Raw genomic sequence first — 15203 nt, forward strand, 5'->3', positions numbered from 1 at the left:
CAAAATCAAATAAGCTTGATTTCCTGAGGGATGCAAGCTAAAAATAATAATAATAATAAAGCTCTTAATTTCCAGGGTGACTACCCCTCCGCGGAGAGCAAAGCATGCACGCACCAGGCTGAGACACTTGGTGTTTCAAGCAATAAATCTCACTTCACCGCCGCTCCTAAGTCAGGTTTAACCCGCCTGGCATCGGGTTAGCTTGTTAGAACAAGCGCGCTTTGGAGAATTATCCCCGCTTAGCTAAGCCAGCGCGGGTAGCCACGAAGCCACGCTCCCGCCGAGGCAAGGAGGCACTGGCAGAAGCTCCCAGAGCAACGTGGAGAGCTGTGGCAGCCCCCTTTAAAGTTCACCTTTCATCACGGCGGTAATTAGAGTCCACAGCTGTAATTACTTTTTAATGCTCGGGTTTATAATTGTGCTCAGCGGCCCCCACGTGCCCCTTCGGATTTGGAGATGGAGGTGAGGGAGCCTCTGGCCTCAGTGGCTGCGCAAAGCATGGTGGTAAGAAATGCTTTTCTTTATTTTTTTCTTTTTGGGACTGCTCTGTCCCCAAACCCTCGCTGGGCAAAAATTAAATAAAAAAGGGAAAAAAAAACAACGCCAAAAGCTTAAAAATGGTAATTAAAGGAAAGAAAAGGCCCCCTTTTTTCCTCCCCCCCCCCTTCTCCCTCTGGCCTTGCTCCGGGTTGCGGGGGGGACGCGCAAGTCGCACGCGCCCCCTCACGCCGCCGCGCGCGGCGCCGCTGGGCGGGAAGCTCTCGCGCAGGGGCCGCTCCCTCACCGCCCCCCTCCCAAAAAACTTTTATTTCGGGGTTGTTTTTAAGTGGATTTTTCCCCTCCCGGCTCCGGAGGGGTTGTTGTTTTTTTTTCTTTTTTTTGGGGGGGGGGGGGGTGGGAGGAACCGCTGCCCCCCCTCGGGGGCGGCGTGAGGCTGCAACGGAGGGGCACTGGACGACCCCCCCCCTCCGCGCTCCCTCAGGACCTGAGCGAAGCCGCCGGCTGTGAGGATGTAACTTATCCCCGGGGGAGGGGGGTATGTTATTTTTTGCTCCCTTCCCCGCCCTGGACCTCGGGGTAAGGCTCCGGCTGCTTCCCGCCCCCCCAAAATCCTGGAAAGCTGTGGGAGAGCACGGGGTGTGAGGACGGTGCTGGGGGGTGGCGTGGCTGGCGGGCAGCCCCCCCCCCCCCTTCCCAAATTTAGAGATCTGAGGGGGAGAAGCCATGAAACTGCGCTCCTGCTTTATTTGCCCCGGGGGGAGGTTGGGGGGGCGGGGGGGGCATGCTTTCTTGCCTCCCCCGAATTTGCACCACACGCACACCCCCCTACCTTTGGCCGTGCACCCAGCAAGCGCTTGGGGGGTGCACAAATGCCCCCCCCCCTTTTTTTTTCCCTTTCTTCCCCTTCTCCCCCCCCCCCCCCCCCCGCCGTGCATCCCATGCCGGGCTGAGCCATCCCCACCCCCCGGCTGCACGCAAGTTACTCCCCCTTCACCCATCACTTTCCTTCCCTCCCTCCCCTTTCTCTTCCCCCCCCTCCTCAAAAAGCCAGGCTGCGCCGGCGAGGCTCGCTCCGCCAGTCAAGGCAGCGCTGCCGGGGGAGGAGCTGGGGGGGCGGCGGCGGCGATGGAGCCGGGCGAGCGGAGCCGGCGGGCGGCGGCCTGAAGCCCCCCGCCGGCGGCGGCAGCGGAGCCCCCCTACCCCCGACGCCGAGCCCACCCTGAGGAATGAGCGCTTTCCAGGCAGACCTCCTCCTCCTCCTCCTCGGGTGCTTCCTGCTCAGCCACGGTAGGACCCGGTGCTGCACTTAGTTTCCGAGCGGGGCGGACGGGAGGAGAGCGGGGGTGGTGGTGGTGGTGTCTCCGGGTGGGGGGGGGGCTGCGTGTGCTTTTTGCTCCTTGCACAAGGGGGGGAAAAAAAAGGTGGGGGGGAGAGAGGGAGGATTGCAGAGTTTTTGCATGCGAGGCAGCTTGCCTTTTTTTTTTTTTTTTTTTTTTAAAAGGGGGGGGGGGGAATCTTTAGCATGCAAATGAGTTCTTTCTGCTCCAGCTCTGTTAATTAGATCGTGTTTGTGTGTAAACACGGCTTTGCTCAGCAACAGCCCCCCCATCGCCGCCCGGTCCTTTCGCCGGTACCGGGGAGGCGATGGATGGTTCATTTCGGTGGGGAGGGAAGAAGCCTCTTGCTCTGGCTGGCAGCGGAGGCTGGCTCCAGCCCGGGGAGAGCCCGCTGGCTGCGCGGAGGACCCTGCGGTTGCAGAGCCGGGCTGTAGGGAGCGATTTGCTCCAGGGAGGGGGGGGTGGTGGTGGTGGGGAAAGAGTTGCTTTGAATGGAGCCAGCCCAGGGGAGGTGGGGAGCGCCTGCGGTGGTGTCGGGGGCTGTCACAGCCCGATCCCACCTCCCCGACAGCACGGGAGCCGGGGCAGGAGTGTGGGAATCCGGAGGCATTTGCCCTGCAACTTTGCTACCTGCTTGTCTTCCCCCCCCAATAAAAAATAAAGAAAGATTTGGGGAGTGCGGGGCGCCCCCCCCAATAAAAAATAAAGAAGGATTTGGGGAGTGAGGGGCGTTTTGGGAAGCTGTATTTGACATGCTGCTGTGTGCCTGGTCCCTGGGCTGTCTGTCACCTGTGGAGGACGCTGAGCTACAGCCAGACCCAAGCTTTGCCTCTCTGCTGCTCATCCCCTCGCAACGCCGGTGTCAAATACCATCTGTGTCATGCCGCCGTGGTCCCGAAGCCAGCTTTTGTGAGGGTAGGGCTTGGGGTTGCTTTAAAATAAAAAAAAAAAGGGGGAGAAAAAAAAACACAAACCCCAAACCCACGCAGCTAGTCCATCTGTTGATTAAATGAAGGATAAAACTTTTGCAGAGAGTAGTGCTGCTCAATGGGCAGCTGGTTTTTTTTTTTGCTCAGCCAGACATTATTGCTGAACATCCCCCACCATACGCTGCATTTCCCCCTATTCCCCGAGCAGGGACGCCGTGTTTAGAGGTGGCTGGGCTTCTGGTTGTCCTTACTTCTTCTTTTCCAGGGCTTGGATGTGATGTTGGGCTCCCACGCCTGCCCTCCCTTCCCCTTTTCCCTTTCCCTCTCTCTGCTTGTACTAATATTCCTTCAGGGAGAAAGCTGTGTTTGCATTCGCCTTTGCTTCTGCACAAAAGAAACCCACTGTGTCTTCTGTGTAGATTTCTGGCTGAACAAATTTGAACTCTCTCTGGTACAGCAGGGCAGCAGTGGGTCCGGGGATATCAGCAATTTGGAAGCTGATCCTGGCCTTCTCGCATCTCTCCCCGCTCCCACAAATCTCTCAACTCCCTGCAGGTCAAATGGCAGTTTGTTAGCGGAGCTGAGTAAGTTTGTGTCCGGGATCCAGCGGGGATTTGTTTCTTCCCCCCTCCTTTTGCAGCCATTATTTTTAATAAAGGCTAATGCACTTTTTAATAATGCTTCTGTTCAAAAGCTGCCGTGGCTCCTCAGCTCTGCTGCGCGTAGCCTGAGCTCAGTTGATTTGTCTCCCCTGTCTGTACCGTCAGGAGTGTGCATCTGGTACCTTGCTTATTCATGCCGGGTTACGAGGCAGAGAGATAGTGTCTTGCAGAGCGTTTTCAGCTGTTTCCTCCCGTAGGATGAACCGAATGCATTTCTATGGTGTTGCTGCTTGCAGTACATGAGAAAGGGGCTGTCGACAGCATTGTGGCTTTCCCCTTTGGGGTGAAACCATGCAAAGGATCCCTAACAGGATTTCATGCAAAAGCTTCCTTAAACCACATGGTACTTTGGGGGAGGAACGGCCTGGATGTAGGATCTGAAGCTTATTTTCTAGCATATGTTGCATTTGCCTCCCCTTGAGCAGCTGCTGTGGCAGTTGTGGTGTGTCCAGATGTGGTGGCATTCGCTTTCCGTGGGCAAAGGTGCTCTTAAAGACTGGTGGGCTGTGGGGATGGGATGTTATGTGCACCCAGAGGGCAGCCATGCCTCACTGTGGAGGGAGGCGGTGGGCCAAAACTCACTTGAAGGAACAATTAAAATCACTTGACCCTGCCCATCAGGAGTTTCAGTGGCTCCTTTTTGTGGGCGAGGAGCAGACAGGGCTGCATTTCCTTGCCTGCAGCACCCAAGTGGCTTGAAGGGATTTGCCATAATAAGGCAGGCAGGACTTAAATTCCCCTGAGCCAAGGACAGCAGGGATGGGAGGATCACCTCTGCTGAAAACATCACTTGGGATCTGCTGTCTGGACATGAGTTTAAAAAAAAACCAAACAACAAACTCCCTTACTCAAAGCCTCACCGAAAAGGTATTTGCCATCACTGGATCTGTACACTTATGCCCTTGGGTTTGTACTTCATGGGCCCTGTGCCTCCTTGTGGCACGCAGGCATCCTGCTGCTCCTTGCAAACCTTGCAGGCTGAAACTTGGGCTCCCAGCTGAGCTTGCAGGATGAAGGTGCTTGTTGCTCCCCGTCTGGGGCCGCGCTGCACCTGGGTGCACACAGGCATTGCTCAGCCTAGGAGGAGGATCTCTTTCGCAGCTGACTTCTGTGCTTGAGGTGATCTAGGAAGAACAAATTGCCTTCCCTTGAGCATCCTCTGTCTCTCACCCTTGCAAATGGTCTGAAAGAGCCTGCATTTTCTTTTTCTGAAAGTCGATAGGTCAGTGTTTCCTATATGGGGCTGTTTTTCTCCCCTGGCATTGCTCACTTTTCCACCCGCCCCCCCCCCCCCCCCCCCCGAAAGCTGTCAGGAGCACAGCTTTGGTGGAAGGTGAGATGAAGTCACAGCACGATTTGCCTCCTGTGGAGACTAGATGTGTGGTGCCCCTTGGTGGGAAGAAATTGATGCTGCCATGAAACTAGCTGCCTTTGCTTCTGCCTGGTGAATAGCTTTACCCCTCTGTCCTCTGCTCCAGTGTCAGCCAAACTGGGTGAGGCGGGAAGCAACTGGGGAAAGTGCCTCAGCTGTGGGAGGTGGGGCTGTGGGAAGGAGCACCACTGAAGATGTACCTACAACCACCTCCTCCTCTTCCTGGCCTGTACTGTAACAACCTAGATGAATTTGGCAGGATCTGAAATTTACCTTGGATGGGAAGATTTCTGCCTGTCTGGGGCTCTCTTTCCAAAGGCATGTTTGCTTTCCCTCAGGGTGATGAATACCACGTTCTCTGGGTGTTGCAGGGTATGTTTTTCTCCTTCACAGTTCACTTGGTTCCTCCCTGGAAGCAAATGCTTTGCAATCTTCTGTCAGAGGGGCCTGTTATTAGCAGCAGTGGCTCAACATCCCAGTGGCTTGTCATCAGCCCCCCAGGTGGAGAAGGGTGAAATGATGCTGATGAAAGAAACCAGACCAATTCCACCCACCACCACTGGTTAGGACCAGGACATGAGGATTTTAGCATCTCGGGGGAGGTTAGTGGGTGACAGGGAGCAAAAATGCAAGCTTATGGAGTGCTAGGAGGTGTGTGTACAAGGGCTGGTGACTTTGCTCCTCTCCGCAACCCACTGGGTGCCCGGGGCACTTGTGGGTTGCTGTGTCTGGCAACTGTGAGCCTGCTAATGAGAAGCCTGGAATTCTGTGGTCGTGATCCCTCTTTAAAGTTAATTCCTCCTGCCATATAGAGAGCAGGGTAGCTTTACAAGAGAAATGTGTTGGGCTGTTTCCTAAGCGCATGAGGTGAATCTCAGCACTGGGGAGCTGTCTGGGAAGTACAAGGAGTGTGTACGGTGCTGCAAAACAAGCAAGCGCTAACGGGCTTTTAAAATTAAGCCAAGGAAGAGTGCTAGCAGCACAAGAAGTCGCAACTAAAAATGGTTGAGTACAAGACAGTAATGGTTTGGAAAGGTGCTTTGTGAAGACAGGAGGTCCTGCTGGTGGAAAGGTGCGGGTTTGGCAGGGGCACAGGAGTTCACAACTGGGCTGCATGGGAGGGAAACCAAAGTAAGCCTCAGGTTAGAGCTGGTGTCGTCCAGTCTGTGCTATCCTGGAGGAACAGTGCAGGATTGCCTCCTCCGATGTCTGTTTTAACGCAATTTAGATTTCTGTGTGCTTCCCCATCTTCAGTCTGTGCCTCCTGCAGTGAGATTCGCGTGAGGACCGCAGATGACTTTGCTCAAACTGGCTTTCTTGCAAGGTTTCAGCTATTTGAAAAGAATAAGAGGGAGGAGCTGCAGTTTTGTTCAGGTGCCCTTTGCCAGAGGGAGGAAAGCGAGGAGAAACACCTGCCCTGATGCCAACGTTGCATCCCTACCGGCCTCCTCCCTTCCAAGGTGAGGCAGAGGTCCCTGGGCAGTTTATGCACATCACATTTCGGGCAGATGCCAATTACTTCTGTGCTTTCCTGTTGTTTTAGGGGACACCAACTGGAGTAGAAACGTGCACAGAAATCCCTGACAGGTTACCAGCACTGTGTGTTACCACCTCCCAGTCTCTCTGTAGTTGGACTGCATTTGTTAGAGTAAAAAGGCATGATGCTCTTCTTTCTTTTGTAGCTGTAAATAAAGGGGAGAGGCTGATGTGCCCCTTAGGTTGTGAATTGGCTGAGGATCAAGATCTTTGAATAAACTGTTTTCCTACAGCAGTCTGTGATGGAGAGTGTGACTCGTTTCAAACCTCTGATTTAATGATTGGTTTTGCAAGTTTGTACCGTGCTCCTAGCTTTCAGCTCCTCGGCATGCTGGAGGTGCGGTGCTGGGTGGAGGGGCCTTCATGCAAATGCTGCTGGAGCATTGGCTTTACATCACTTCCAGGATCCTTGCAGTAGGATTTAACAGGGTTTTTTTTAAATTATTTATTTATTTTAAAGACCAGCAAATTTATAACCACAGTTGATGAAGGCCCTAATTTAGCTTCTGTTCAGGAGCAATGCAAGTCTTTTCCTTGACTTCGCTGGGAGCTACTTCTGGCCAAAGAGAGAGACAGAGCAGTAGTGACCGTGTACAAGCTTATTTTATAAATCAATAGGTAGTGAAACAAATTGGTTGTAAATCAGCCTCTTACTTATTTGCTGAGATTTAAGGCGGTTGGCTGAGCTGTGAGTTTTTAAGGCGGTCTGCCCTGCCTTCGGGGCTGGCAGTTGTCCCAGCTCTTGCAGGGGGGGTGTGTGAATCCATCGCCTGCAGTATTAATTTCAAACATGCCAGGAAACGTGCAGGATTTCTTTTCTCTTGGCTGGGAAGAAACGAAGTTTAAAGCCTATGCTACTCTTCCCAGGCAAGGGTGGAATAGCAGCATCCTGATGCTATTGTAGGTTTCTGTTCCTCTACTTTGCTGCACCTCGAGGAACGTCTATACTCCAAACTGCTCAAGGGGGAAAGAGACAAATATCCATTTCTGAATTGTGCATTGTGGTAGGACAGAGCAAACGCTGGGTTCTGGTCTTGGAAACTGCGGCCTAACAGATGTCCTGGTTCAATATGCCTTTTGAGTATAGTCAAGCCTGTTTATTCATTGCCTCGCTGGCAAGACCCATGCTCAAGTGTTTGCCTTTCCCTGGTGGCAGCAGCAGCCTCCAAAGTGGAGCAGAAGGAGCTGTAGGTCGCTTGGCTGTTACATGGCTCTTCCTTTTACTGAGTCGCATTAAACAGCTTAAAATCTAAATGTGCTTTGAGTGTACCTCTTTGCGATGGGCTCTGGGCCTCCTGCCTTTTTTAATGTCACATGCTATAGAAGTAGGAGGTGGAACACTTGCATGGTTAAATTCAGATGCTAACTTCAGGATAAGATCTTGTCTTAATGTGTTCATTCAATGCCCCCACTTGCAACAAAAGCTACAGCAAGCTTTTGGTCTGTTGCATTTTGGGCTCTCAGGGTGGAGCAGGACGTAATTGGTTTTTTGAGGGCTTTGCCATAACTGCTGCTCATTAACCATTGATGCAAGCACGTCAGACTTTCAACTAGGATAATAGATGCTTTCTTTTGTTTCCAATTACTTTGTGTTTGGTGGAATTGCTGCGTGGGTTTGATATGTATGTGGTCAGATGGTGGCTAATTCACCTCTTAAGTGCTAGGGAATTTATGTTCTTGGGTCTGCTGTTGTCATTTTCAATATGGCATGTGGCAAAGCCGTGGTGTGTACACCCTGCCGGGGTGTGCCAGGCTCTGATTGGATGCTGCAGCACCTAAAGGCTAAAAATTTCAGGAGCCTTTTGGGTGAGCAAACCTGTCTGTGTAGGAGGGGAAAACAGAAAATGTTCGATAATGTGGTTTTTTTTAAGAAGCTCGCTGCCCAGCAGGATGCATGCTTCAGGCTGGAGGAGCTTTGCTAATTACGGATGAAATATGCACTGATAGTGGAAGGGATGAACTTTCTCAAACTTGCTCTTGGATGAAGGATCAAAGCTTTGTGCTGTGGGTCCAATATTACTTTATTTTCCCCCAAGCAATGAGGGAGTGGGAGAAGCCATTGGGTTTGGAGTCCCACCTTGCATTTTGGACAGGTATTCGCTCATTAACTTAATATTGCCTAACTCATTAAAAGATCGGAAATGAAGGGTCTGAATCCTTCTCAGGCTTCTCCCCCTCCCCCCAGCATAAATGAGTATTCAAGCTGTATGCTGCCAGTCAGTAAATGTCAATAATTGGATAAGTGTTTCCTTTATATCACTGCAATTTAGCATAAGCTGCTTGGAAACAAATGTCTTCCATAAGCATGCGGTGTTTCAGTAAGTACACAGTCAACATTACTATGAGGATTAAATAGATGTCAGCCCCACTTGTATGCTCAGCATGAAGTTAAGACGGCCGAACTTGCATAACGGCCAGCGTGGCAGTGACACCAGGAGGGATTTTGCAAGTCTCTGTGGAGAGCATGGGATGGAAGGAGCCGCTTTGGATGGAGGTACCTGGATCCTAAGGGCGTGTGGAGACAGGGGGTGCAGATGCGCCTTACAGCAGGGGTAGCTGATGGTATGGGGTGCAAAGGGATGCGTGGACCTTCCCTCCAGACTAACAGATCTGCTCTGGAGAGAGCCTTTCTTTGGCACTGGCTGGCAACCCAAAGCTGAAAACTTGATTTACCCAGTGTTGGCTTGAACAGGTGGAATTGCTGGCTCAGGATGAGTATCCTTCTGCAGATCTGCCCAGGCCACCAGTGCTCGGATGGATTTACCTCTGCCTTTTCCAGTGCAGACTGGGTGTTGCTTGGCTGCAGTTGGGAAAGCAAGGCCAAGGGGTGAGGCTTGGCCATCGCCTGCTTTGTGGTGAGGAACATGTTGTGCTTTGAGAACTGTCTGTAAGCCCTGAGCTTTTGTACAGTTCAAGGCTTCCCAAAGCCATGGAGGTGCAGGCCATCATAAGAATGACGTTGGTCCATGCTGGCAAGGCTTACGCATGTGAAGGTGGATGAAGGGAGATGGTCACCTTTGGCTGCTCTGCCTTCAGCTGTGTGAATGAGAGTTTCTCTCTGCCAAACAGGCAAGGGCATCTGGCTTCTGTAAAGGGATCTAAATCTAGCCAGCACATCAAGGTGTTGCTCAATTGTCAGCAGAGGCTCAAATCATTTCTTCAAGCTGCGTGTGCAGGAAGACCCTGCTCTTTACCACCCCTCTCTCTGCATCTTCACCGGTCACCCTGAGGTGTCACTGGATGCTGTCTTGGTTGGTCTGTGGCAAGCTATGCCAGCAAGGAGAGAGAATCTGGGAGCGCGGTGGGGGGGCTGAGCTGGATATGTTTCCATTCCCAATGATGCAAAACTGCTGCTTTCTCCCCAGCTGGCAAGTAGCTGACTGTAGCCACTTGTTCCCAGCTGCACAAAAATAACTGTAGACAAAATCGTTAGCAGTCAGATGAGCCTTATCAGTGCCTCTAATGCCTGTCTCTGCCTCTGGTCTGTGTGGACTTGTTATCCTGCAGAGTGTGTATTTTAATGACTGGCTATTGCTGTTCCAGGTGACTTGAGCAGAGCATCCCAGTCGTGTCCTAGCAGCCCTGGCAAGCAGTCGGAGGTTTTTGCAGCTCATTCGTAGAGCGGAGTCTAACTGCGGCTCTCGCCTCGTTAGGCTGCGCATTTACAGTGCTGAAGAAACAGCTTGCGGACATGTGGGGTGTCTTAATAATTCAGATTAGAGCTAGGGAGTGCCGGGGGTGCACGGAGGAAGGAATACCCGACTATTTCGAATCTCAAACCAGGTCACCTGGCAGAGCTAATGCAGTTTTTATCCTCACTTTTTTCATTCAGCCTGGCGGTGGCAGCAGCAGCGCTTGCATGGAGCCGAGTGGTCTGCTCCAACCTGCCGGTGTCAGGCTCTTTTGGAGAGGTGCAAGGCGAGCTGCTGGGCTCCAGCTCTGCGAGGAGGCTGAGAGCATCAAGCCTGAGGTTTGGGGTTCAGCAACCAGGGCCATTCCCCCTCTTGTGCTGCAGAGAGGTTGCTCGAGGGTTGGGGTGCGGAGAAGAGTTGGGGGCCTTCTGAAGTTCTTGCCCCTCTCCTGAGGAGCAATGGTCACCCCCTTGCATGGTTGGACACATCTCTGGACAGATCTCGAGGTGACTCTGCTGGGGAGCACATAGCAGTGATGCAGATGCCATCAGCTTGCTCGAAAAGCAGAAAGAGCAAAGGTGTAGGAGGGGAACGTAGGGCTGTGCCTGACTTGCTGCTTCTTGCCCTCCATGCACGAATTTGGCGGTGCGATGCATGGAGGTGATGGACACCCCCCCCCCCCCCCCCCCCCGCAGTGCATCCTTAGGGGGGGCATGGGGTATTCTGCAGCACGGAATGGATGCCATCACTGCTCAGCGGTACCTTGCTGGATTGTTTTTTCCTCTCCCATGAGCTAATCCCTGGAGTGTGATTTAACACTCCTCTCTTCTCCTTCTGGCTGTGTCTTTAATAAACTGGGAGTGACGGGGCCACCCCCCCACCACCACCCGCAAGTGCCGAAGAAACAGAACCAACAGATGCTAAAATTAGGCACAGCTGTTTGCAGTGTTTTGTCCTCCCGATCACAGAGTCTGACACTGTCTATGCTTATTCCTCATCTTGTCCAGAGACTGAAAAGGTTTAAGATATCAAAGCTCTGAGTGGCTGTAAATTAACTCCTTCTGGCTAAGCTGAAGTCTGACTTCCTGGTAGATGATATATTTCTTGTGATTTCCTTTATTTGCACTTATAATAATGGAAATTGCCAGGTAACCTCAAGATGGGCATATTCTTTCTGTACTTGGGAAACAACACTGCAGGCTTTCCCTTGCTCATAAGCTTCCCCACCAGAGACCAAGGGAAATATCTTCATCTCTGCTGTCCCTCAGCCTTTACATGCCTAAACCCAGTTCTCAAGTGCAGCTTAGATAACCGGTGCAGTCCAGCTCAGTCTGTGCATGTCTAAAGTTGTCCTGATCCAGCACCACATCCTGGGTACTGTCATCTGCTCTCGCTTTGGAGAGGTGGAAGATTTACGGAGCGCTTTTTCTTAGTTAGTATGCAGACTTTGCATTTGTGGCTTGGTGGTTGGGGTGGGCATATGCCTGCTCTTCCACCAGCGTCTGGGGTGTGTTTGCTCCTGACAGTGACTACAGGAGGCTTTTTAAGAGATGATGGCTGTCTCTGTTGCCTGCCACCCCTTGGAAAATGTTTATTCCCCTTCACTTGGGTTGCAGGGTAGGGCTCGGTGTCAACGATACAGAGATGTACACTTCAGAAAGGGCAGAGGGGAAAACTTCATGGGAGAGCAGAAGTGCCTTTTGCTGTCAAGACCAGAACAGTGTAAATGTCGCCTCCTGACAGATCTGCGATGATAGCAGCAGCAGTGCTGTTGGGCTGGATGTGAGTCGGGGTCTTGCATGGTGTTGTAAGTCTGAGGGATCTTTTTTTTTTTCTTTGCCTCTTGTGTGAGTGTATCTCCTGCGGCAGGAACAGTTTCTGAAGATTCCTCTTGCTCCGGTCATGCTTAAAATGATAATATTGGTTTAAGATAGACACTTGCGATAAACTAGGAAACATGCCGCCCTTTGAAATCTTCAAAGCTCTCTTCCTTCAAATGGTCTGGCTAGAAAGGCAACTGCCAGGGCATTTGGCTTGCCTCGCTTTGGATGCTAACTTCCTCCTAAGGTTGTGTTTTCTTTTAAAGAGCTGACACCTCTCACCTTCCTATCCTTGTCCAGGAGGTGCTGACTGCATCAAGGTGGTGTCCGCTACAGTTGCTCAGCATCTCTGTGCAGCTTCTGGTGTACTACCTGTGATGTCCCAAATTTGCCTTTTTTTAACCTTTCTGTGATGGAAACAAACCAGAAGGGGAAGAGCTAACCAGGCAAAGCAGGTTTTTCCTGGGAGTGAGTAGGGATGAGGGCGAAGAGTGAAACATCTCTTCTCAAGAAAGAGAAAAGGACCATATGCAATTGCCAAATGGCTGATGTCCCTTGATGATGTCTTTACAGTGGCTGTAGCAAACTTTTCATCCAGCATACAGATTTTTTTTCTGCAGCAGGTAGGTTTCTCTGCATGGTTTGGGTTTCTCCCAACTATACACAGAAATCAGTGTAGTGCTCTGAACCTGTGCAAGTTGCTGCTGACTTGAGTGGATCAGAGTTACCGTCCCAGTGGAAGCATTTTGTTCAAAATCAGGAAGAAAAGTTGAAGTTTTGAAACTTGTGGAGCAGGAAACACCTGAGAATTATGGATTGGAAACTTTGAAGTGGACTTGCCAAAATACCATGTTTTGATCTTTGCAGTTTTAACATTGAGTTCAGGAAGGGTTTTTTTTTGTTCACAAAGGATGGTGAGTACCACTGTTCTCTGGTGGATGAAGGGATGCTGGGAAGCTGTCATAGAAACTAGTTGACTATCGATTGCTGGTCATCCTTCTCTGGGGTTTGGAAATGGGATGCAGATCTGTTCTTTACTTTGGCCTGGCCAATGAACCCACCATGATGGCTCTCGCAGTGTGCCAATTTGTCACAATATATTTAATTCTAAGACAGTGTTAACCTGATCTATGTGTCCATAAAGCATCTTGTGGTAGGTTCAATACAATTACGTTTTATTGTCTAACACACAGTTTATTTCTCATGGTCTGGTTGCGTGCTTTTCTTACCTGTTCTCCTGTGCACCGTGAGGACATTGTGTGCCAGCATGTGCCTTACTTGCTCTTCTCTGAAAGCACCCTTAAAATCAGCTCATAATTATTGGAAAATATGGAAAGATTATAAAGGTGCCAATGATATTCATCTGGCCCTGGTGCATTGAGCAGGTAAAGAAAGGACCTAAGAGGCAATTGAAGAGATTGATGGGCAGTAATGGGTATAATAGTAATTTTTGTCCTGTGTTTTTAATAAAGTGATTGACGACAAACGCAGCTGGAGCCCCCGTGCGGAGACCAAGAGATGCAGTTAAATTACAAAGGCTTCTTAACTTAATGAGGCCATGTAATAAAAATGAGGCATAATGAGCAAAGTATAATAGTACTATTATGCTTAAGAGTGCTCTAGTAGAGGGCTGAGCAGGCGGTGCCTGGATGTGTTGAGGGATGATCTCATCTCTCTGGGAGGAAGAGCTTTCCTGGTTGGAATGAAGATGAGGAGGCCTGGGGTATATTTGGGAGACTGGGAAAAATATTGGCTAGCCAAGTAACATGCTTACCTGTCATCTAATAGGAATGAACGAGTAGGTGGAGCACCAGACATGGTTGATCCCCGCCGCACTTTTGCTTTTGTTTGTAAAGTTTTGGGCAAGTCTCTGCTCTGGGTTTTATTCACGCTAACCTTGGGGAAGTCCTTGCTACGTAGATGAAATTGCGAGGGGGTCAGTTTTTGTGACAGGAAGGTAAAGCAATGGGATTTTTTTAACAGCCTGGAGGCAGGACGTGCAGGGAATTGATGGGCAGGCTCTGAGAGGTTGGCCAGGGCTGCAGCAGGTTTGCATGCCAGCACCTTGATTTGGAGACTCCATGCTGAGGCTTGCATTAGCTGGATTGAGGCCTTTTTTGGAGGTAGAGGTGGGAAGCGGATTAGCGTCTGCAGAACAGTTATGTCTCTGCTGCTGTTAAATGTAGTTAAACTTGAGCGACTTCCTTTCATTATTAGATTAGAAGAGAAATAAGTGTTCTCAGTGATGCATGCCCCTCATGGTAAGTACTAATTGAAAACAGATATTTACTTTAGAATGAAAATGTAATACCATAAATGGTGGGTTGAGAATTTTGCACATGTAGGAGGGAGAAGCGAATGCATGCAGCCTCCCATCTGCTCTGCCCAAGCTTCGTGTCCGACTAGGAGCAGGATCTCCCACGCCATGGGGCTGGTGGGCCAGGAAGCCTAGAGAAAAGGGCTGGAGGCTCATGTTAGAGCAGAGCTCAGAGCCTTACTTTGCTAAAATTGGGTGCAGTGGGGTTTTCTTCATCTGACCTTGGCCTGCAGAGGACCTTCCAAGCTGGGCTTCTGTTTCTCCTCCTTGCAGACCTTTCCCAGCCAAAGCTCCAGGGGAAGGAGAAGTTAAGCCTTTTAAGACTGGGGAAGCATCATCTCCCTTGTCACTAGGATCGTGGGGCTGGACAGTGGTGGTGACCCTCTTCCTGATGGTCTCTGCTGCTTGAGACCCACCTTGCTGCCCTGAGCTGGCTGTCCTGGCTTGTAGCCCTGGCTTGGCAGCTGAAGTGGCTGGTGCTGGAGAGATGCTGGCCAATGCTGCCTTTTGGGGTCTGCTAGAGGAGCGTTGGGGACATCTCTGGTCCTCTCAGGCCCCTTCTAGTCCCTTGGGGAGACCCTTGGCTATGAGTGCTGAGGCTATAGCACCCCTTGCCTCTTGTCCTCGGTTTGTCCGCCCTCCTCCTGTCCCTTGCAACCTGTCTCAAACGAGGCATCGCTCCAGCAGCTGAAGCCAGGGTCGCAGTGCTTTTTAAAGTAGTTTGTGGGCAAAGCTCAGTGCTGTGTGACCGGTGACCACTAAAGGATGCTCGCTGACAAAAGTCCCCCCCAGCACTGTAATCTTCGGAGGGAAGCAGCCTGGCCCTAATCCCTTTGTGCAGAGTTCCTGCTTGTTTCTTCATATGGGTGCATTTGTATAATTTGCATTTTGCACTCTGATCGTATGCATAGAATTCAAATTGAAATGGGGGCTTGAATAGATTTGCATGCTAATGAAGGCACTGGCTTTATTTATTTATTTGGAGTCCTCTCAAGCAGGCAGCAGTCTGCTGGAAAGCAACTCGTGCAGCTCTGTTGGTGACAGTATGACGACCCTTGCTTTTTTTTTTTTCCCCAAGACCTACTTGCTCCCTGTGC

At 50.9% G+C, this 15203-nt stretch overlaps 1 protein-coding gene across 1 annotated transcript in view; it reads left to right on the plus strand.

Annotated features, from left to right (window-relative positions):
- Window positions 1-1617: 1617 nt before the first annotated feature.
- KIRREL3 (kirre like nephrin family adhesion molecule 3) overlaps window positions 1618-15203 on the plus strand; it is a 343511-nt gene continuing 329925 nt past the window's right edge. Inside the window, exon 1 of the mRNA XM_075521225.1 lies at window positions 1618-1788. Coding sequence (XP_075377340.1) covers window positions 1728-1788 — 61 coding nt within the window. The 5' untranslated portion in view covers window positions 1618-1727. The remainder of the gene's footprint in view (window positions 1789-15203) is intronic.

The sequence above is a fragment of the Mycteria americana genome, chromosome 19 (genome assembly GCF_035582795.1).
Source record: "Mycteria americana isolate JAX WOST 10 ecotype Jacksonville Zoo and Gardens chromosome 19, USCA_MyAme_1.0, whole genome shotgun sequence".
Classification (NCBI taxonomy): Eukaryota; Metazoa; Chordata; class Aves; order Ciconiiformes; family Ciconiidae; genus Mycteria; species Mycteria americana.